We start from the raw sequence: 25,030 nt of genomic DNA, 5'->3' as shown, positions 1-25,030 counted from the left end.
AACTTTGCTGCATGCTGGAAAAGACAAGAAAAAAGACTTATAGAGCTTGCCACTGGAGAGAGAAGATTAGTGCCAAAGTCCTCTGCAAGATCAAGGGATTTATTAAAAACACCTCCCACGTGATGCTGAGCAGCACAGAAGATGACCTGCTACAGGGGAAGTTAACAAACAGCAGTCATGACTGTTTTGACCAAAAGGAGAGCCTTCCTCCTGCCCTCCAATATGGTCTGGTTCGCTGAACTCCAGGTGACAGATCGCAGTGCTACCTCAAGCACTGTTGCACTCTACCCTTGTTTTCAGGCTGACTACCTTCAGCATATCAGAGAAGCACAGAACACAAAAAACAGAAGCCACATTTCCCTGAGTAGGAAATAAAAAGAATTCTTCCCCAGCTCCTTCACATGAGCAGTGTCAAAGCTCCAGTATCAGGATCCAAGCAGGTGAAAACAACAAAGCACATACTCCAGCCTCTCTGCAAAACACCTCTGACAACTGATAAGTCAAACTTAGAATTTCCTTGAACAAAGAAATTAAGTTTAGCATTCAGTCTCTCCTATGAGCTTCTCTGCCATGGTTCTTTTCTGCTCCTGGCTGCATGAAAATGAGAAGCCAGCAGTCATTTCCCTCCTGAAAAGATTCCAGAAGCAAATCCAGGGCAGCTCAGATGCTCAGCAGCCAAAGGTTAGCTAAAGGAGATCGAATCCTCCTGCAGCGCACACGTTTTGTTGGGAGAAGTAAAAAGAAAACCTGTCCCTTTAGCATCTGCTGCCACCTAGACAAAGTCTGCTTTCTCAGAGTGAGCTGTCAAGCCAGCACCGGTCAGGTCACATTCAGTTCCTACTGGGCAGACCCCTGCTTCTTACCAGATTTCTCTTTTCGGCTGTCTGGGAAGTTTGGAAAGGACAGCAGAAATGAGACAGAAAGAGGGGGGAGGTCTGTAACACTTTGCTGTGAGCTGTCCTATGTAGAGAAGTTGTCCTACATTCACTTCTGACAGTTTTTTTCTAGGAACAAAAAAAGTACAGTCATGGGATGCGCTTATGCTATTTCCATGGCAGAGATAACTTTCACTTTTTGGAAAGCATAGGTGGGTTTTTTTTTGTTGCTTTAGACACAGTAGATGCTGAGTAGCTTAAGGACTGCCTTGAAGGTGTGTGCTGGCATCGATAGCTAGAAAGCCTTTTCAGTGTTTTCAGGGGTTGTCTCCATGCCATGGGAGCCTCCCCAGGAGGAACCATGCAGTCTGTATGGTGATATATTCCAGCATTTGTTGGAAACAATCGGATATTACTTGTAGGAAGGCTTTGAGATGACAGGTGTCATTCTCAATATTCTGTTCCTAATTAGGGTTTAATAGAACTTCTAAATTCCAAGTCATCTTCACCTGCAATCAACTGCAGAAATAGTACTGTGGGGCTCTTTAGTGGCTGCTTTAGGGCTGGTAACAGAGACTGAGAACTTACAGCTTTGACAAGAAAATGAAAAATATTAAGATATTCTTTACTGTCATAGCAAAATGTTGGAAGTTCTTGGAAATTTGTCTCCAATAGCAGTACTTACATTACCAATAGCTTTCTTGATAATCATCAGAGCTCCTATATATTCAGCCGTGCAACACCGATGAACTGTAGTAACATACATATCGCACACTTGTCTGTAAGCAGTGGTATAACACAATAAACAGAGTTTGCCCAAATCAACCTTGAAGGTTGCTTACTTCCTTGATCTTTAAATGGGAAGTTTACCCACCACTGGTTTACCGCCACCATACCTGACACTGGTGACATGCAGCTGTTGCAGAAGTTTGATAGATGAAACCTTTAAGTAATTACTATTTCCTGTGTTTTCTGAAGCCCCATCACTAAAATCTGTCAGTAGCTACTACAACTCATTCACACCAAGAGACAGAACTTTTCAACTACTGAAGGAAAGTCTCGGGAATCATACCTAAACTCCAGATCTTTAGCACTTTCCACACTCTTCACGGAATATAGCCAAGAACCAAAACAGTTTTAATGACCACCGATACTTTAGTCCTCAAGACGACAAATAAACGAAACAGCTTTTAATGTTTTCAGGATATAACTTAAAATGAAACCTTTCATTTGATTCTAATTATATTAATAACCAGAACTAAGATGTTAAAAACTAGTGCAGCCAATCAAACATGCTTGTTTCTTCTACAAAGAGTATTAATTTCTCCTCATCCATCTTAGACAAACTACTTTATTAGCTACCTGCATTTACCAGTTTCTGATAAGCACCACTTCTATGCTTGGCACCTACACTTCAAAATATGACTAACTACAAATGCTTACATTATACTTTACAAGTCCTACAAATTTACATCAGCTTTCTATATGTGGTACATAGCCAGAACATCCTTGAGTTTTCCATTCATTTTTTTAAGTGTAATATTTGTTTTTGTGTATTTCAATTATAGCTAGAATAAAGCAATACCATGTGCATCACTGTATCAAAGGCACCATAGGCACCTTACAAACATCCTAAATTAGCTGTGTTAGAAAGAATTAGAAATGGTCAGTTTTTAACAGATATTTTATATCATGCTGTTCATTAGTCAAGACACTAATGGTTCAAACAGTAGGCAAATTTGGGGTTATAATTAATATTTGGGTTATAATACAATTCTGGCACTGATGAACCAGACAATCTTTGTACTTTGTTCTACTAGAACAATTACAGGATTATTGTAATTTCACTTTTGTTAATTTGTACCTTAAAAAAAAAAAACTTTGAGAAAATAACAAATAGTATACATAAGGTGTTATATGAAGAGATGAAACTTGGAAAAGTTCAAATTTACTTTCCAGATTAGTGGCAAATAGCCTTACAGCGACAAGAGACATGCAACAAGAACACATACACTGATAGCTGAAACTCGGTCAGAGTTTACATAGGTGACAGCAGGTCGACGACTGAGAGCATTTTTCCAAGAAGAAAGCAGCGAGAGCAAAAGCTCAGGGATTGAGCCCACTTGGCAAAATGACTTGATGAGAAAAAGGAAGAAGAGTGATGAAGTCACAAAACAATGCACAAAAAATGATATGGTTATATCAATCGCTAGACCACTGCTAAACAAATATTCTTCTCTCAAGATGAGGGAGAAATGTAATTCTTCTCACACGTCAGACTTAGACTTGGCTTCACCTTATTGAAATACTGATACAGTTCCAAGTTTCTGACGTGTGAAGCAGAATTTTTAACACTCCCAAAAAATTTCCTATACAAAGACGAAAAAGAACGTGTGCTGAATATTTACACATTTAGAAAACCTAGGGTAAGTATGCACACACAGTCCTTGAAAGATGTTCTCCCTTGACATTTTCAACTTAATCATAGACATGAACAGTATGAACTGAATGCAGCTGTGTACAGCGTCAGGTACTGGACAGCACGCCACGTACCTGACATCTTCCCACAGGAATATTCTTACCAGATAGTGACCGTGGTACTTTTTGCTGCACTTAAATTATCAGAAGAATTGATAACTTTGTTTTTTCCCTTTTCGCTGAATGACTGTATTTATAAGGCGTAACACACTTAACACTAGTCTTCTTAAACAGTAAGCAGATCTGCACGACTATCTTCTATGGATAATTCAGTCAGGCACACATCCATGCATAACTGTATCATACGTTCATGACCAGTATGATATAATCAACATACTGTTAATGTTTTTTGATCTACAGCTAAATTCGGATCAAGAGTATGAAGAAATTTTAGAATAAAAATAACACTATTGCTATAATAATAGTATTCTTTGTGTACAGAGACTAAACATTAAACCTCACCTCTGAATGTCCAGGAATTTCCCAGTTCATAAAGTAGGGTGATAAAACTGAACTGAACAATAGACAATAACTGAAGGGCATGAAGGAAGACAAGGGAGGAAGTTTTTAAGCCTTCTGATCGCAGTACTTCCTGCTTTGAGGCTCACCTTCTAAAAGTCCTCCAATATTTCTTCAACATTTTGTTATGGAAGTTATGTACTAGGAAGTAGTTCACAGGTTTTCTTATTAATATTATTCACAAATGAGAAAAATAATTACATTTACCTAGTGTCCCAATGTTTACAGGTGTGAAAGTCACTTTCAGATATACATATGTTTCTATTTATTTTTTTCTGTGCTTTGTCTCTGATGTGCATCACTTTCCTTTCCCCTCCCCAAATACATCATAGGCAGACCTCCTTAGGTCCATTTTCTACTACAGACAGCCCTACAGTTCACCCTATCCTATGCCTTAATCCTTATTCTTTTCCTCCCGTTCTTTACAATCTGCTTGACCATCTCACTCAACTCCCTTATTTCCATTCTCTACTACTCCCAATGTTGTTATTCATCCATCCTCATCCATATTCCTGCAACCACCTCTTCAACAGCAACAAAAGGGCAGAAAAACGACGTTTACACCTCTGAAATGAACTCAATGTTTTAGAAAAGAATGGTCAGTATCAACTCACTGTCCAAAAAGAAGTGTAGCAAGAGAAAGTGAGCCAAGTAGAAAGATCAGCAATTTTGCTGGAATCAGCATGACAATATCCTGGAATAACCAACACTTTATCTGGCCTGTCTTTAGGTATTATAGGAGATCCACATGCAATTTTAATATCAGACCTCCGAAAGTGGGTAATTAAGACATAGTTAATGAACCATTTCTATACTGATTAATGTAGGAACGTAGCTGGATAAATATAGTCAATTTAATTATAGTGCAATTAAACTAGAAATGATAAAAATTGAATAGATATCATCACGTTTGGTGTGATGTTTTATCTTTAGGTCTTCATCAGGCATAACAGATACAAATACTTGTCACCCATTATACAGATATAAAACAAAATAAGGAGTTCAACGAGGCAACCACTAAACAACATTACGACAACAATACTAAACATACACTTTCTCCCGTAAGTTCAAAGCACTGCTGCCTACCAATACCACTTAAGACAGTCATTTTTGTTTATATTATTATTCAAATACTCCAATGCAATAAGCCAAGTGTCAGCATCAGACTTTTTTTTAATTACATGTACCACATCAAAAATTATCTGGATTCTATAAAAAATATCTAGGAACAGTAGAACAGAAGAACTGTTTAGATAAACACATTAGTAAAGAACACAAAAATACCTGGTCTGCAGCAAAAATGATTCAGCTTATTGACCATCTGAATACCTCTTTATCTGTTTCATACTTACTAAATGTAAAAATGTTTCTGCATTACAAGAAAGTACATCTGTATTTCTTCTCATTCTACATCATAACTATTCTCCTGGTAACTTCTCCAGCCTCCCCACTCTACCTCCCGTACTCACACCTTGAGGTTTTTTTCTAAGTTACGCATATATATTGGTATTCAAGGCCAACAAACAGTGCTTTCACTTCTTGTGGTTTATGTGATTAACACTTAAATGAAGGCAGGGACTCGTTCCCAAGCTTACCCAGCCAGTTCCACTTCCTTGGGTTTTAGTGAACAGCAGCGATGAACCTTGTAATACCGCCCATGATGACATCCAATTCTTTCTGTAAATATTTGTAAACAAACATTTGATAAATTGACTTTGAAAGCAGATATTTAAGCTATCAGTGTTGCCCAGTTGACCTGCATGTTAATAAAACTTAACCATATATACAGTCATTAGTGCCATCAGTAACGTCTTAATTGCTAGCGTATTTGTAGAAGGCAACATATGTTAATAGTCCCAGCCTGACCATCAAAATCTAAATCAAACAAAGCTAATTAGCAGTGGAAGCCGTTCACCAGGAGGAATACCATACAATTGTAATTTCAAAAGGGCTAATGCTCAGCCTACTGTGTACTAAGGAGATTGTGCCGAAGTACCGCATAATTCTGAAACTGACTGATCACATCGAACTGGGATGCAACTGTCCCATTTGTATGCAATAAGCTAATTTACACTGGCAATGAAATACTTGTTACGCATCTTAAAAGATACGGAAAAAGAACAAATCAGTTGTTCCAGCTGTCTGATAATATATTTTTGTGCCTGAATATCTGTCCTGAGGTTAAAAAAAAGTTTGACGAGCCCTGACAATCTATTCCTACTGCCCAAACATGAATTATTATTCAACAGCTCTCACAGTGACATGTTGCATCTTTCTGTATAGCAGCCCAGTAATCCAGATCAGTGATTCCCAACAGATGTGACTTAAGTGGCGAGATTATACTGCACCAGCAGCAGCTTGCATGAGCCACTGTCCATGAGTCCACCCTTTCCTACCAGGCTCTTAGAAGCAGCTCTGGGGAACCAAGCTGGGGGCAAGATCTGCTGCCCATCTGCATTGGACTTGGTCAGGGTGGCTCTGGAAGATAGCTACATGATAACAATTTAATACTCAAGAAAAGTATGTTCCATGTATCAAAAATCTGGGACCACTGATGTCTATAACACAATACTAGAGATAAAAATTAATTAAACGTAAAAAAGTAAACCTAAATAAAATCTGAGGAAAAAACACACATTATTTAGTACTGACTCTTTGCAAAATGCTAGAATTCTAAGTTACACAGCATTACTCGGTCTTACATTACGATTTATGCAGATGCCTGCCTGTGAGGCAGAGGAAGGAAGTTAGAAATGAGGTCATTCATCACCTACAGGGAAACCAACATTGGTAAGACATTATGTAGGAAATCCTTCACAAGAGAAGTGAAGGAAGAATTAGAGGGAACATGAAATACACTCTCCTTGAATATTATACAAGACAAAGTGGAAGTCTGAAGACCTCTCTTACACCCCTCTTATTCCAGGAACAAGACAGGCTATAAGCTACATAGATTTTGCCTTAAATAAATAAATCCCTTATTTAAAAGAAAAAAAAAAAAAAGCTGTCTCTCATCAGTACACCTTCATGAAATCACTGCCCTCTATGAAGACCTGGCATACACAAGCCTCTAGATGCCTAAAGTCCACTATTAAGTCACTGGGAAAAGCACATACTTCACTTTGGGTCAAGGAAATACACAACCTACAGGAAAATCTCTAAGGCAAATTCAGAGAAAAACTAATAAATTGCAAAACCCTCTGTGCTGTCCTAATATAAGTAATTGCAAAAGCCTGGATGCTGTCCTAATATTGAAGTCAGATATCTTACACAGTCTTATGTACATGTACTTCTAGAACTCCAAGACTTACCGAACTTTCTTCCCATTTTCTGTAATTTTCGTCACATTCAATAACCCATACTTCTCTTGACCCTGTAAGATGTAGTAAGGCATAATAAATTAAAAAGAAAATCCGCTTCCATTGCCATCACATCACTGAATTAAATCGCTCAAATAATCAATTTCTGGGAACAAGCCATCTTTGCACATGTTATACGATTACATATGGCAGTTTCTTGAAGTTATATTTAAATATACAGAGATCAGCAAAGTCAAGATTACTCTGGGAAAGTACTCATCAACATGAAGGAGGTAAAAAGCCTTCTTTCTTCCTGGCCTAAGTTCTTTTGACAAGCTAAACTTAAATCCTTTGTAGTACAATACAGTGGAAATTTTAAACAAGGATATAATAATTTGTGTAATAGCAAATGTGTTTGTGTCTTTTACTAAAAAAAGGAGGTATCCGACAAACAGCCAGCCCAAGTTCTTAGAATAACTTGGGAGAGTTCTGTCAAACATAGCTGTATATTTTAAATAAACCATACTTGAACTGCATAAAAATGTTAATAGAATCATGTAACAGCTTGGGTTGGAAGGGACCTTAAAGATCATCTTGTTCCCACTTGCCATGGGCAGGGACACCTCCCACCAGACCAGGTTGTCCAGGTCCCCATCTAACCTGGCCTTGAACACCTCCACTGATGGTGCATCCACAACCTGTGCCAGTGCCTCACCACCCTCTGAGTGAAGAACTTCTTAACATCTAATCTAAATCTGCCCTCTTCTAGTTTAAAACCATTCCCCCTTGGTCCTATCATTACCTACCCAAGCAAAAAAATCGCTCTCCACATTTTTTTTTTTTTTTTTTTTTTTACAAGCCCCCGTAAGTATTAAAAAGCTGCAAAAAGGTCTCCCCAGAGCCTTCTCTTCTCCAGGCTGAACATCCCCAGCTCTGTCAGCCTTTCTTCATAGGCATGGCGCTCCAGCCCTCTGATCATCTTTGTGGATAATATTATTAGTTCATATTAATATATTCATTTCCAAAACAGATGAGTGAAACATTTCATGCCCTATTTTTTCCTAACCCCAAGCAAAACATTAGAATTTTAATCTGCTTAGTTATGTCTTGTTGATGAAAATCATTTATATTTGTACGCGTCTGTATAAATTTGGAGATCAAGCAGTGAATGGTGGAAAAAGAAGAACATTGAACAAGAGGGGTATTTTCAAGTTTCAGAGGAGTGAATATATCTAGTTTCTATAGAAGAATAAGAAAACATAAAGCCACGTTTGAAAAAATATTCTAGGATAAAAAGGAAATTGTCAATTTGTACTATTTGTGACTCTTGAAATGAGGTAATGAATTCTATCATCTTCTCCTGCCACCCCAGCGTTGTCCTACCAGTGAATTGCACTAAAGGAATCTTAAATTATTTTTAAATTTATTCCTTTTCAGTAACAGCTCTTAATAATTCCTAATTTAAGAACTAAGCTATTAGTTGAAATAATCAACTAGGGAAAGGATCCAAATTAGCTTTACCATAACAAAAAATGTCCTCAATTTTAGATCCGATGAAAACAGAAGATACATTCTCTCCAGCATCCTCCTCTAAATCTCAAATTTAAGTGGACCAGAACTGCATAATACAGCACAGAAATTTTTTACTCAAAAACTCTGACAGTACTCTTACCAGTCTGACCTGTAGTTCAGGAATCTTACAAATTTTATCTGTATGTTTTACGCAGCGTGGATAAAACAAAAGGGATGTTTCCAAGGATAACACCACTTATCTAGTGATTCATATGTTGTTTTGATCCATCAGCCACTGCAACTCTTAATCTAATGTCTCCATTGGGCCAGAATTTTCAACAGAAGAAATTAGTCACATCTCCCTCCCCTCCCACAGAAATTAGCAAATTCTTTAGATCATTTTATTCATGATCCACGCAGAACACCACTAGCAGTCCTATGCGTTGCACCCTTCTAACAAACTTTTGGCTTTAGGAAGTGGAACAGTTTGTCACTACCTTTCGCAGTGACCGAACAACCCACGCCCACTTTCTCAAATAGTCTGTGGCATTACCAAGTTACACGTGGAACCAGTGGGAATGCTCCAAAGGAGAACTATTCAGAAAAAGTATCATAACACAGAACTCAGGAGCAACACTAGGGGGTACTAATGGGAAAATTAATGTAATATTTAATTAGGTAAAAGGAGAAGAAAAGTCTACGGATCACAACAAAAACTCAAGAGCTTCTTTGTAACATTTATGTTCCAGGGACAGAAAAAAAATCTGTTTCCTTTAACTATCATCTAAAGCCAGAAGTGAGTTCTGCTACAAAAATCCAGTTTTTAATATTTCAAGGTCTGAAACATATTTACAGAAATTAGAACACATGCAGCAAGAATTGCTTGTGTGTAAGGCTGTCAGCTATGCTTGCTTGATAAGCAATGCTAATTTCATTGTGGAAAACAGTATTAAGAGTTGTAAGAATGGATCACCATAAATAAGCCAGAGAACCATTCCTCTGTGTGCAGCATATGAATGAAACACAACTGGTTGCCTTTAATGCCCTGAGCTACCCACTAAAGAAATGCTAAAACTGATAAAGGCACATATTTCAATGCTATTGGAATGCAGTTCTTACAAGCAAAAAGAAATATATATATATATATATATATATAAAAAAATATATATATATTTCTAAATTACTCCCTACTGTTTAAAAAAAACAATGATCACATTTAAAATTTAAACTAAAGCAAGAATATCTAAGTGTTCATAACAAGACTTTAGCAAGCTCAGGTTTTCGTCCCAGCATATATCCTATTAAAAAGACAAGGTTTTATTTACGCAAGGTTCTCATGATTCCTACATCTATTCAAGCAGATGAAAAATACAAGTTAAAAATAAAGACATCAGATCATATGAACTATTACTGACTACTGACAGCGATAAACTCTGTGGGCAAGGACAGTTTGTTTCTGCTTGTAACCTTCCAAGTTGCTAGGTGTGAAGACATGACTGTTGGGGAATAACTACGTAATTTGGCATAACTTGAAGCTAAAAATTCATTGTGGAATCATCTCCCATCACAGAGTTGTTTTGAAATCAAAAATATCCAGCTTTTTCTTTCCCTTTTTTTTTTTTTTAAAAGCACATTCCTTTTAAAATGTTAGTTTTATCCCCCTACTTTTCCCCAGTAACAAGAAGGTTTACCCTCAATTATCTAATCATGAACAGCCAAGTTTCTACAACATCTACTTATTTATTTAAACAATTTCCATACTGACTGTGGCTTGATGCTTCGGTGAAGAAGGAGAGGACTCATTTTCAGGAAAACTGGCCTTAGAAGCAGTTGATGATTCCTACAGAATTTAAAAATGCAATTAAAAGTTATTCTCTTTCTTACAATTTTAACTTTTTTCACCCCTAAAAACACCCTCTCCTCTCCCCCCACTCACACTTTACAGAAAAAAGTTGTGTCTTTTGTTATGTTGTTGTTTTGTTTGGTTGTTTTGTTTTGTTTTTTAAGTATTCATGATATTCTGAAATACTTGTATCATAAACCTGCTTACCAAATAGTGTTATGACAAGATTTACAGACCAATCAATCCAGGCTAATTAGCACATGTCCATTTGAAAAAAAAATTAATACATAATTCATGAGCTTAAAGCAAAGCTTTCATCCTTATTAAGAAGCAGATTTTTCTGTATGACATGGCTATCAAATTATGAAGCATGTTTATAATACTAACTTATTACAAGGCACATTTGAAAAAACACAAAGATTTTAAAGAACAGATTATGTTTCTGCGTGGTCAATACATGCAAGATTAGTACAATAAATACCCATACATGCAGAGAAACTTACACAATAAATAGTTACATGCACGGTTCATACATTCAGTGTATACCAGCTCTATTTAATTTTTGTGAGTCGTGACAGTTTGTTTCCTTATAATCAAGCACTGAGATTTCCTACAGATTCAGGTTTTTGTTTTAAACCAAACATTAATGATGGATCAAAAGAAAATTTATCTCTGAAGACTAGATCTCTGAAGACTAGAAAAAATACTGAAAACCAAAAGGCATGCGTGTTTCCACTGAAGTACTGCTGCTTTGCACAAATATACTGCATGAAAATCTGGTAAAGAACTTCAAATAGAAGAAAACTGACGCTTTCTATTTGTACATTTCTCCTCTTCTCCCCTTTTAATTCCCCTGATAGCTCTCCCAAATTCTGTGCTTCAGCTTGAACAAAACGTTTGTTTTTCCAGTATTACATAAAATCCTTGCACATCTGCAATTTAAAATCCACTTATAAATCTACCTCCAAGTAGTGGCCCACTAATTCTTTTACTATTGCACTGACAAACAGCACTAGCATCCCTAAGAATAAGCTAAGTATTCTGTATTTTCAGATGTTCATAGGAAAAAAAGAAAGCTCAATCTAAGGAAATCAACTTTTTCCCTCTCAGAGAAGTATGTTTTTCCCTGCTAATGAAACTTTTTAGCTATGCAAATCCTGATGGCTATATACCGGTATGTGCCACAGCCACCAAACAATCAGCAAGTACACTTGGTATCATCCAGTCCCAGTCAGCCCTGGTAACCCACAACCTTCCCTCTGACACATTTAACCACTCTTCACCAGCATGTTTTCACAGAATTGAGTTCTGCTGTTTTTCCAGGAAAAACAAACTCAGACATCTTTAAAAAACAAATTCCCTAGGAGTCAGCTAAAAGCTGTTTTGCAGTTGATGCACCTATCCAGCCAAATACCCATTGTTTTTTCCTCCTTCTATTTCATTCCAAATTTGAGATAACTGTCATACACTTGGAGCTCTGGAAGAAGCCTAACTTACATAGGTATGAATTACTCCTTTACCAGATGCTAATTCTAAGCAGTTCATACAAGAGTGTGCCTGCCAGTGGTAATAAAATGGGTCCATCAATGCACTAATATTTAAGATCCACGAGTCCTTCCACAAAACACTAGCTTATTGCTCTACTACATATTTTTAAATTTTCCAAAAGCATTAATGTTGTGCTTTATATGACTCCTTACCATTAACAAATGCACATTGCCTGCATATTTTGAAGCTGTTAAAGTAACTTCAAGCTGCTGGCTTAGACTTTACAAGTCTGACTTATATACACAGTTTCTTTTGGTTATTACACCAGACATTTGTACAGTTGCACATCTACTTCAGTGGGTTTAAGGTCTTGGTACTTGAACGTTGGGTCTTGATGAAAAGTAAACAGCTCCTCTTATTCAATGTTTTACAAGAGCTTCTTCGTTCAGTGCTGAGCTACATAAAGGTCATTCCAAAAGTAAATCTTATACTTAAGAAAGAAGTCTTCCTTTAAAAGCGGGGCCAAAATTTTAAGTTTTCACCAACAGAATTGTTCATACCTATGAAGCGTAAACGTCACATGAGACTAGGAGAGCCCTCTCAGCCTTGATTTTGCAGTACTCCATTTAGCATTCCATGCACATGCGACAGCACATTTGGTGCAGAAAGATGCATAAGGAGATGAAGGCAGGATGAAGGAGCAGTAAGAGGGACCTCGGAACCGCTCACACTGAACTGACACGTTCAGGTGCAGAGCGGGCAGTTGCTAGCCAAGCACGGTCCATGGCTCCTCAGCACCATGTATGACATATTCTAACCTGGCAGCTCAAAAGCCTAAGATCAAATCCAATAAATTCTGTTCTGAGGAACTACATCAGCTCTTGATAGCCCACTCAACTCCTTGTCCACAAGGAACTCTTCATTTCAACAATAAAAACTATTAAAATATACCAGAAACAACAGGTCAAGCATGTAACATTCTGGGCAGCAGATCCGTTTTCATGACTACTGCTGTGTTTTGTCATTTAAGTTTGTCTTTACCATCTGCAATTACGTAGGCCAACTTACATAGGGCTTTTGCCAGACTCTCAAAATTTTTACCTGTATCTTATGAAAAAGGAAGTCTATTAGCCAGTTTGCTGGCATCTTATTCTGAGTAGCCTGTGCTAAGATTTCAGCATTACAACATATTTCAGTTTCCGTGAAACTTGGGACTGACTCCTGTGAAGTTCCAGGAAAAGCAAGTCATCACCCTGTGCCACCAGTTTCAGTTCTTCCCTATATACATCAGCTCTCCTGTATACATCCTTCCCTATATACACCCGCGTGCTGACGGAACGTCACAGCATAGGCAGAAACAGCGGTGACAAAAGTCAAACAGAACAGAAACAGACAGAGGAAGAACAAGGGAGAGGCTCTGTCTCCATGTTTGCTCAAGCAGCATCTGTTAGCGTATAGTCCGAAACAGACTTCCAAGAATGTGCCATTAACAATGCACAGAAAACAGCTTCTGTTACCCCTGACTCACAGCTCTTTTCAGACTAAACTCCCAGCTCAGCTCTGGATTAAAACCAAGAGTTTTAGCATTTTCAGTACTGTCCTCTGTCCTTTAGTAACATTACAGCCCTGCTGCAATCGAGCACAACTTTTCCTCTTTACGTATCACAGTGGAGATCGGCAGAGAGGTCATTAAAGGGATAAATTCATTGTGTAATAGCATTACTGCTATCTTTAGAGAAGAATTTTTAGTTTAGCAAGTGCAACTTTTATTTCAATTCTACGAATATTTCACTTCAGTTATTCATCTGCAATCCTTAAAGTGTACTTACACTGGGTGTCTTCTATAATTAAGATACTCAGAGATGAAATATCAATATACCTTACATGGAAACCTCACCCATATTCATAATTCTTGAACTCAAACCCTGATTATACTCTACAGCCTGAATTGAATAACAGGAAATTCCCAATTATAAGTAAAATGGCTGTACACATCAAAATCTGAACTAACTCTAAAATATTTCAAGGATAACAAGAAAAATGCTACTACTTACAAAGAAACAATAGTGAAGTTATCTACCAGTCCTTGTATTCACTGAATGTTATACACAGCAATACAGCAGAATACAAACAAATGAGATTTCAGAAATTCATGCACACTGATTTTCTGTTAAGTACTTTAGAAATCAGAAACGGTTCACATTGGAGCATGCTGTTTAACTCACTCCTACCTTATCGTTGGTGTCCAACACAATTGTGCTGTGCCTCCATTTTGTTAAAACTATTGGTTCTTGTAGCCTCCTGTCCAGACTCCTACTCTTTATTATATCTCTTTGCTGCTGTGGTGAAGCATTATACTAAAGAAAAGAAAAATCAAACTATAAGTAGAATCTAATTTATACAAACAACACCTGAGCATGCCATTCATACATATTAACAGTACAAATGTTCAGATTCCCTATTTCACTTAAGGGTATCAAAATAGCCTTCTTTTTCTTTTGTTTTTAGTCTTCCTTTAGAACTTCCTGTCTGCTGTAGTGCCTCTCTTGGGCAACAGACAGATGTTCGATTTCTTAGGCAACAGCTTATCATTCTGCAACCAACTGGCACATTGAGAACCACCGTGGCATTAGAATAAATACAAGATATAAACATTCAGTCTTCATATCGCACCAACAGTACTATACCACCTGTCAGGTCTCGTGTAAAACAAGGAGAACCCTTCTATTCTACTATAAGCCATTCAGATTGAGAGTGGTGATTGACTGAATATAATTCTCTTTGACCCAAGCGTTTGGTATGGCTAGGAGAGGAGACACAAAAAGGTGAGGATTTGCTTTTCAGAATAACTACACAGAATTACTGATAGAAGGATTTGCTGTTCCTCAGCACAGAAAGTAAGTATTTAGCAGGAAATAGCTTTAGGACTTGGCAGAGCTTTAATAGCCCAAGGAAACAGAAGACCTACGTTCTGATAAATCCACTAACTCAACAGCATCCCAAAAGATCAAGAGGTTAAGAAAACGTGAAAGCCGTAGAAGGACGTAGCAATTAATTTCATCTCAGCACTGCAGCATACTTGTCAGTAGTGCAGTCATTTCAAATAATCACCATCATCACCAGGGTAGCACTATAAAGAATTATAAAAATATTTCAAGCAGAGTTTAACACTGAAAATACAAAAAAGGAAAAACAACATCAATTTTGTTTGCTTTACAAGGGCAATAAAATTCTTATTGTCTCTATTCAGTGTTAGAAGACTAAAATCTGCACATAGGGACATATGGAAGTATTTGTGGAGTCACGTAAAGGACTAGAACCCACTGGGTAAGATGTAACACAGGAAAATCAAATGTCCTTTTTATTAAAAAAGGCTAAAACGATAGTCTTTGTAAGTGCATTGAATTCCACAGTTTTGCTGCAGATTTACCACTGTAATCCTGGAGTTTGAGGTCTTCAAAGACAGTAACACATTCCAACAAAGCAAAGTAAGATTTAAGTTAAATAACAGAAATGCCAAATTTAAGCTAAATAACCCAATGCAGTTAGTGTCTAAATAAAGAGCCGTCATTACTACTGCCATGGCAGACACTATACGATAGCAGCTTTGAAACACAAACTGATTTTTCAACAATGTCAATACTTAGAAAGTAAATGATAAATTTAGTATTTAATTTATTCCAATATGCATAACGGTAATAAAATACTCCCAGTTGAATGAATATTACAGTACAGAGAATAAGATTTGGTGGTTCGTGTACAGACAGAGGCGTATTGATTATCATTGTAGAGATCCACATCCAAGACAGCAGTGACTTTGCACTGGTTTCAGCACATTTATATTCGTATGACAATAGGTATGTTTTAACAGTGAGGTTTAAGAAACTTTTAGGTTGCCCCCTTGTTAAATCAAAGCTGAACTCTCATTCAAGCTACAAGGAATCTAAAACCAGCTGACTTTCTTGTTCTAGAAACATCCACTCTGCAGATACTTCTGCAACTCAATAAACAAATACGCAATTTGCAATATGCAAAAAATGCCCATACAACTAAAATCTAACCGAGTTTCGACGAAACAATGCCTACACCGCAGAAAGCTGCCACAGTGTTCCTCACAACAGTTCTAGAGAATTTAAATGGACAGTTCAAACATTTTTTGCCATAAAATGAACCATTTATTTTTAAAATATCTATATTTAAGTGACACTGTTGAATATTATTTATGGAAATCCTCTATACACTTTCCATTTGAGTAACCTGAAGAATTCAGGTTCTAACAACAGTCAAATACAGACTTTAATGTAAAGCGTCTTGAATTTAAATCTGTCTTAAGAGTCAGAATGTGGGCACAGCCTACTTACAGGTGATCTATATTTAAAAGGTGCCTTTTATACCACCACAAATCAGCAGGAGTCTACTTATCTCTACAGACAACCCCATCTTGAAGGAGAAAGGGCCTGTAACACAACGTGACATTCCAGTTTAACAAAACATTTAACGAGAAAGTAAAGAAACAGTATATATGGAGCTCATTAACAATGCACTTCCAACAGTTCAGGAACACTGTGCCACGTATCTTAGCAGCTTCAATACTTTGCTTTGGTGATACAAACAGTGTTAATAAACTGACAGCTCTTTAAAGAGAACATTTGACATCTTTCCCCCATTTTCTCACAATATAGGTGTCAAGTAAACAATTTTCACTCAAGCGTTCATGCCTGTTTGTCAGGTGTGGGTTTGCTTTTTTTTCCCCACCCTCTCTGCAAACAGTAGAATGAACTACAAAGAGAAAAAATAAAAAATATATTTCTGGGCTCAAGACAAGCCTCAGCTTCTGAAATAAATGGTCTGATCTGTGGTTTTCCAAAGAGAAGCACAGTGAGATAAAGATACTGTTTCAGGCTCCACGTTATCCAACTGAACTAGCCATCCTCTAGACTGGACAGATGTCACTGTCTAGAGAGAAGTGGCCAGAGCTATTGGTGATGCAGTCAGATGCCTCCTTGGCGTCTCTGATGTAATCTTGAAGTAAGAGATTAGGGAAGGGCCATACAAAGATCATCTGATGATACCATGCATCTAAACATCAGACCCTAAGAAGATGCTATTATTTTCTTAAATCTAAAATTTTTGATAACGTGACCAAGAATTCTAAGAATGCAGGCTGCTGCTCCTTTAAAGTTTTCCCCCCAAATCAAAAATTGTCCTATTACATTACCCCCTCTAGCACATCGCCTCCATTTGTTCCCTATTCTACTACCAGTTTCTTTTTATCAGGAAATAAGGACATCAGCAAATTGTTCATAACCTTACCACATGTGCCAAGTGACGCTGACCTCTTGTTACACCAGCTCTTGGTGTAGGATAAGGACACTAATGGTGCAAATTTGGGTAACACAGAGTTATTTTCATTGTTGAATTTTTCAAGCAGCTGCCTTCACAGCTACTTGAAAGCTCTCTTTGCTTTGGTACAAAATTTTCTAACCCTCGCAACTAGCTAAATTATTTATATTTAATTTTAACCTGATAATATGGCATGGCTCAAGGCTCTGTCCTAGCCTAATTGCGATTGGAATAAATGCAACACCTCCGAGTTATTTGTAGCAGTTGTCCCCATTTTTAGGGAGATGACACAGATCTGTCAGCTTCAAGAAACAGAACAAAGATTCTTCTTTGTTTGCGCTAACAACAGCCACAGCCAAATGCAAGGAACAAGCGGGTGAAGGGAGAAAAGCGCGGAATGCAACTGACAGTGAAACTTGGTAAAGACCCAAAGTTAAACATTTTACTCTACTTTCTTGCAGTTAGATTAAAATAGGGACATTTAAGAATATTCTGATATCCTAGTCATCTTTACTACCTTATTCTAGCATTTGCAGTTCTCCCAACGGATAGTCTGAAATCATATATTAAAAAAATATTTTTTTTTTAATGTTGCCTCAGAACAGAAGTATTTCTCCAATGCTAGAACAGTCGTTGGCTTTGAATACATTTTTTTAGTGCTGTGATTAATGTACCACTGATGTACACATTTTGCTCTTCCTAGCTAAATCAATACAATGTTTTCCTTAACACATAAATATAAGTTTTCTGGTTGGGTTGTTTTTTTTTTGGTCTTTTCACGGACCTCATCTCTACCTCATACTTTTCTTTCCTTGGAGAAAATGAGACTCATTTTCCATCTGTATTGCAGCAGCGTTTGAGGCAGCAGCCTCTCTGAAGGAACAGAGGCTGTGCAGGGGCAGGAGGGTGCTGGAGAAGGCAGCTCCACCTGAAGCAGAAGCGACTGGAGACCCCTCTGGATCACTAACTTTGCTGCCTTGGATGTTCTTTGCTTCACCTTCTTACCCACTGTTTCGCTAGGACTGCTGGCCTGCAAAGACCAGCACTGAGTCAGGACCAGCACCAAGTCAGTACTGATTGCCACAGGCACCACTGCTTGCCTCAGCAAAAGCTGGGGATACTTTACCCCCCCCCTTCTCTTATCTGGGAGGAATGAAGGGGGCTGGAAACCACCACACCAGGACAAGTGAGGAAGACCAGACCAGGCCTCTTCAATACAGGTACACACATTAAAGAGAAAGGAACAAAAAAAAAATGACTACATCTTCAGATTTATCTCAGGTTTGTCATAATATCACCTGCACTTCTGTCCTTACACACCTCTAAGTCATCACATCAGCTGAGGCAGTCTCAACTTCCTCCAAGCTATCCCAAACTTCATGACAAGAATGTGAGGGTTATTCACTGTTACTAATGTGTACAGACTTACAGTAGACACAAATGCCAACACACATAATGTGTTACCTCAAACCAAGCAGCACTGCTCACGGTAGGACCTGTTCACATCCCGGCCACGAGACAAGTTCATGCATACATATTTTCACTTTTTTCTTTCACCATTTGACTGCACAGTATCTTCTTCCTATTACCAGCATCGTGTTTATTATAATTTTTCAGGTGTCATTCGTTGTCTGACAGCACTGAGGTCTCCAGCAGCAAAATCATTCACCTGAGCACCAGAACTGAGACCTCTGAGCTCGCGCTTGATGTTGGAGAGCAGAGATGGCAAAAGAAAACTGTCAGTCTAAGATGACATCCCGAAATGAAGCTCCTCTACCTACTGCCGCCTCTGTACATGCAGTAAGTGAGGGGAGCTAATGGTGAACTAACTTCTGAGAACAGAAAGTGTAATTGGGATATCATAGTCTCTAAATGTTAACAGCCAGAACTATGAGTTCACTCCTGATGCTTATAGTATAAGCATTTTCTTCTGATGTCTACTCTTGCATAAGGGAACTCAGCTGATGTCCAATAACCATGCTGTTATGCTATTTTTCTTTTTAGATACAAGACTAGGAATGCATTTGGAAAACTGGGAAGACAATTACTCAGCATCTCTAGTTTTTATTAGCCTGTCCTCTTTTCCTCCCCTTTCAGCTACTTATTCAATATTTATGATGTAGGTTTCCTTGCCTTTTTTTTTGTTTGTCATCTTGATAAGTTGCATTTTTAAACTTTAGAAGGTTTTTATTCCTGAGATCAACTTAACTTTTTCCCCCCTTAATACAGAGTTCTTCATTTGCTGGAAATACAAAACTTCTATTAGAAAACTACTAGGCTTACGGAATAGGGCCATATCCTTCCTCACTATGATTTAGATATTACTCATTCACTAAAAAGGAAATAAACCAATTTTATCACAAACTATTCACAGAAGACCTTGTACTTTTTTTTTTTTTTTTTAAATAATCAGCAAGAACTGATAACTGAATACAGCAGAAATCACAGGAGAAAACAAAGTCTTTTGGAAGAGGTAGGGCAAGTTATGAGTGAATATTATTATCCAATATAAAGAATAATTCGGCATGTTCTTCTGTTCCACTACAAAAAGCTGGGTCACACTCATGAGTCTTAATAGAATTTTTTCTAGCAGTTGTCAAAGCTACTCCATCCGAGATGTTGCTTTTAGCCAGAGGCATTCAGCTATTCCTAGATGTCATGTAAATATACATGACTGGAGGGCTTTCTATGAGACTGTCTGAAGTAATTTGTTTTGTAACTCTCCCTAACTCCTCTAATATCAGATATTTTTTAAACACACATTCAAGACTACTGAAGTGTTATTCCAGAGCATGTTCACATTTACAGCTAACGCTATAAACGTGAAGTTTTTTCATATAACGTATTAGATCAGCTAATGTGCTATTTCCAGAAGCCTCTGCATGTTTTTTAGTTCTATCGATGTCCAGATTACTAAGAATCACCTCAAAAAGAATTACGATCTTTTTCTGGTTTAACAACACTATATGACCATACTATTCTATTTGTTTATTTCACAAAATATTTAGTTCATATATTGCCTTCCAAAATATGTTGGGGGAAAAAACTGATCTAGAGAACCACTGTAGAGTGTATCTAATTTCTTCTTAAAGATCTTTTTTTCCGAAGTAACTTAATTTTCATTTAAGCAGGAGTTAAAACGCTGAAGTCTTTCTAAGGTCGTCTCACCATTCATGAGAGTTTTTGATAGAGATTATTTTTCTTCAAAGTCGCTCTGCAGTCTGCGTTGTCTTTCCAGTTCATTTGCTCCTAAGCGCTTTTAGAACACGCTTCAGCGAGTCTTTCAAAAGACTGATCTTCAATCATGCTTCAACTACTCACAAGTTTTTAACGTTTGTTTTTACTGTATGTTTTTCAGATACACAGACTAGCTAAATGTTTTGCTAAAACATTTAATCTATTCCACTGCACTCAAAGCTAAAAGCTAGGGATTTCTGTCAACAGATAGGCAGTTGGACTGTGAATCGAGAAGTCAATTGCTCATTTACTTCTGTTAACCTCGTATTTGCTTCCAACCAAGATTTAGTACATTCAAAAATGCTCAGTAAGGAAATTAAGAATATTTGCTACTCAAATAGCCCAGGCTAAACAATTTAAGCAAATTTCCTAACAAAAATATTTGATGATTTTCATATAAATATGAGCTAAATCATATCAGACCATTAACTCCAAGAAACAGAGGCTTTGTTTCATTCTGTAGGTGGTTAGTAACACAAGGGAGCCCAGAGGTTTACAAAGAACCACTAGAATATCATGCACAAACACACAAATACTAGACCTCACCCCTGTAGTTAAGGTGCCTCAGGTTAACAGTGCTGGATTCTCTTCGTGACTTGTTACAGTTGGATTAAAGCCAACTCCATTTGCTATTTAGTTTAAATCCAAATCCAATCTATTTCAGTGGAAAGCAACTTCTTCACAGTCTAAATCTTCAGTGCAGAAGTCACCGAATGAAGTACCCAAGACATCATTCCCCCAAATTACCTTCAACTATATAGACTATCAATTGCTTCTGGTAAAACCTGTCCTAGCAGATTTGCACACTGCTAATCTAATAGCTAATCAATCGCTAAGTAGCTTTTAAAAACAATAGTTACAGATCAGATAGCTTTGACATGTTACAAAATTCAAGATACCCAACACATCAGATCAACATAGGAAACTTCATAATGTCAGCTCAGCTCAGATACAAATCCTTTAGCTGATGTAACAATAGGGTAGTGTATAGCTTCATTTGTAACTTTAAATATTTTCCCACAACTATTACAAAAGCACTATTACAGTTACTCCTTTTTAAGTAGAAATGACACTGTTTTTTGTACTAAAGGAACAATAGTTGAGAATCACACACTTCGATATGTTCAATGCATGCAATTCCCTGTGAATCTTTTTTTTATAACCTTACTATATGAGATAAAACAAACAAACTAAAAGTTGTACAACTACATCCTTATGACAAATATTCTATAGTTTTTCAACATGAAAATGTAAATTAAGTAATAATAGGAACATTCTCAGATTACCTAAATATGTCGATTTCCTACAAATTTTTATTTTTATTCCAAAATTAATAAATACCAGAACACACTTCTGGTGAAGCTCTCAAGTGTCATCCTCAAAAACACCACAAAACTGTTGAAATTTGTTTTTTAACACCTCTCAGTATAAGATTTAAATCACCAAATTTAGAAATATAGGACAGAAAAATCATTCATTTTGGAGGGTAATAAAAATAGACTGCAGTTTTTAAGGAACATTTTGTTTTGTAAGAAAAAACTTTTTTCCTACAAAGATTTTCTATTTCAGGGATGAATCACAGATAATACTTTGCATTCGTACATGAAAAGCTCAGTTCAGAAAAGATACCTTTTTTGACATCTGAATAGTTACATACATCTATTTTTTATGTCCTTTAGTATGTTTTTTTCTCTCCTCAATCGGAAATTCCACAAAAATGCTAGAAGTAACTAAGCCCTCTTCTTGCAAATAACTCCCATTAAGGGCCTCATAGAACATTTCCTGAGGAGGAGAGGAAAATCCCAAGTTGTTAAAGTTTCTTTATTAGGTCACTCACCTTAGGTAACTCCCATTCTGATCGGGAACCATCGGCACTGTAGTAGTATGGTCTACCTTGTTCATCTGCGTGTTTTATCCACTGCAGAAAGAAATGTGATGACAGGCAATATAATTAGTGTGACAGTCATAACATAGACAGTCTCTGGTATTTGGGATTTAAAATTAATTTTTATTAAAGTTCCATCCACTTCAGCAGTGCCTAGCAAGCAACCTCCATTAACTAACCAAGGTTAGTTAACAATGGGAGCAACATTTTAGTTTTCTGCTTTCTGAATAGGGCTCACTATCATTTTTTCCTTCTGAAACACCTCAGGAAAAACACCTGCAATATCACAGTTATGGAATTCCTGATGACTCACATAAACTACCAAGACAATGTGATCAACAGATATTTTGAAGATTACACATCTCACTTTTATCAACATTATGACATCAGTTTAAGGAGGTACAATCTTTGTACCAGATCTGAGTAAGAACTGTATAGATAAAATTACAGAATTATAAGAAGCTCAACCAGCAACTGATAATTTAAGAGATTATTGCACAATTTGAACAACTACGTTTTTGTACCATCGACAGGAGCATGAGATGCAGTATCTAAATAAATCATGAAGAATATAACTTATGTAACCTCTATCAGCAGCTCCCAGAACCAAAGAGGTAAAACTATGGTGATTATCACTAGTTGTGCAGAACAGACAGAATTATAATGAGTAAAATTCTACAGGATGGTCTCACAAAAACATGCATAGAAAAAACTCACATCAGGGTTCTTGGGTCAAGTAGGTTTCACAGAACTGCCTTTCAATGAAAGGTTTGTGATAGGAAATACTGTTCTCTCTCAGTCCCAGTGTTATTTTTTTAAAACAATACTTGCATGTTTGCCAAAAGAGGTATGAGCTATAGATTTTTCACAGAAATAGATTAAGAAGGACAAAACTCCAAAACTGACATAAAACTCAATCACATAAAAGCTTCTTTTAAAAAACTTACGTATATCAAGTAGAGAAGAAGTAGTGCTACAACATGGTAATTATACTACTGTTGCCATAAACGCTTTTTGAAGGTTAAAAATCAAAACACAACTTCAGTCAGCAATTAAAAAAAGACTTCTTTACAAATATATACAAATATCATAGTCATTTTTCCTGCGTGGTAGAAATTTCTAGGATATGCCCAGAATCACAGTAAGTTATCAGTAGCAATTATCTCCTTAGAATAGAACATAAATCTACTGATACTGCTATGGTTTAAGTAAAAAGTTTGTCTATATCTGAAACCAGTACTGAAAACCTCAAATAAGGCAAGAATGAAACTGAGAAAGCAGCATTATTTTCAGTTTGAAACCATCCTATCTGGAAGACCTATCTCATAGACAAGAAAACCCTTAAAAAGATAAGAGCATCATACTGGTATTAAGTTCATTCCTGAAGTGTAACCAAGAGGATGGCAGGTGGGAAAAAAAAAAAAAGAAAAAAGTATGTCCTTAGCATGGCAAAGGACATACATAAGAAAAAAATGTTAGTTCAGTTGTGAAATTTTCATGCAAGTTTAAAAACAAAAGGAGATACCACTAAGGAATGCTTTTGACTTCTAGAAACGAAACCAGAATTTCTAACAGTGAATTAGCTGAACATGTGATGAGAAGAAGGGAAAAAGTACCTTTTCATTAGTATAGTCATTGGTATATAAGGTTTGACCATGTTCATCCAACTCTTCTGACCAACCCCTTGGAGGAGAACCATACTGACTATCTGACTGGCTGTAACAAGAACTGTGGTCGTTTTCTTCTGATGAAAGATGCTACAAGTAGTCAGAAACATAAGGCAGTTTTGAGAATGAAAATGCTTTAAAATCTGAAAGATCAAAGATTATTTGGAGAGAACGAGAATAGCAATAACTGAGAGAAGTTCACATATTTATACCTTACATCAGAAAATAAGACAGACATTTTTACAGTTCGTAAGGATTTGATAATTGCTAGGTAATTCAAAACATTTTTAGAACAGAGTTTATACTGATAATTTTTTTATTCTACCATACCAGATTCCAACTACTCAGATTTAAACAATACCATACAATTATTTTAAATATAATTTTGACTCCAATTTTTGTCAATCTAAATTTTATTCCCACAAATTTACATTACTCATTGATGAAGAAAGCCAGCGTTAGTAAACTCTGTTGCCGCAGAAAACCTGGATGACCTACTGGTTTCCTGGCAACGTACGTCCCTGCTTTCATACCTGGATTTTTTCCTTCCCTTCCCAAATAGTACCTGGAAACACAATAATCATTTAGGATAACTTTAAACTCCATTTCCACCTATCTAGGTCTGCAATACATCTTACAAGAATGAGGAATTTCCACCTTTCTCCTTCCAATGCTGACAAATGTGACAAAAAGTTGATTCATAAATCAAGATATTCCACCAACTGAAGGCACAGCTAGCTGAACTACAAGATTACCTTCCAAAGGCAAGAGTGGATTATAATGTAAAGAACACGTTTGGCATGTGAAGTAAAGATTTTGCACACACACCAAAACTTCTGTTCTTTAGTACACCTTGTTCATCTCCTTCCTAAGGTATTGTAGAT

General features: G+C 36.9%; 1 protein-coding gene across 17 annotated transcripts in view; it reads right to left on the bottom strand.

Annotated features, from left to right (window-relative positions):
- The window catches only part of ARHGAP12 (Rho GTPase activating protein 12), a 77,762-nt gene that overhangs the window by 15,223 nt on the left and 37,509 nt on the right, over positions 1–25,030 (bottom strand). For 5 of the 17 annotated variants that reach the window (XM_080581713.1, XM_080581711.1, XM_080581712.1 and 2 more), the window contains 5 exons: positions 22,432–22,512; positions 14,246–14,371; positions 10,449–10,523; positions 7,184–7,245; positions 5,468–5,549 (listed from right to left, as the gene is read on the bottom strand). In XM_080581713.1, the coding sequence (XP_080437839.1) occupies positions 5,468–5,549; positions 7,184–7,245; positions 10,449–10,523; positions 14,246–14,371; positions 22,432–22,512 (426 nt within the window). Of the gene's footprint in view, positions 1–2,887; positions 3,011–5,467; positions 5,550–7,183; positions 7,246–10,448; positions 10,524–14,245; positions 14,372–22,431; positions 22,513–24,095; positions 24,237–25,030 lie in introns of all 17 variants that reach the window. The other 12 variants (XM_080581718.1, XM_080581720.1, XM_080581719.1 and 9 more) reach the window with 3 other exon arrangements.

The sequence above is a fragment of the Anser brachyrhynchus genome (assembly GCF_964034855.1).
Source record: "Anser brachyrhynchus genome assembly, chromosome: 2".
NCBI classification, from domain to species: Eukaryota; Metazoa; Chordata; class Aves; order Anseriformes; family Anatidae; genus Anser; species Anser brachyrhynchus.
Note: the sequence above shows the minus strand (reverse complement) of the source record. Positions and strands in the feature narration are given on the sequence as shown.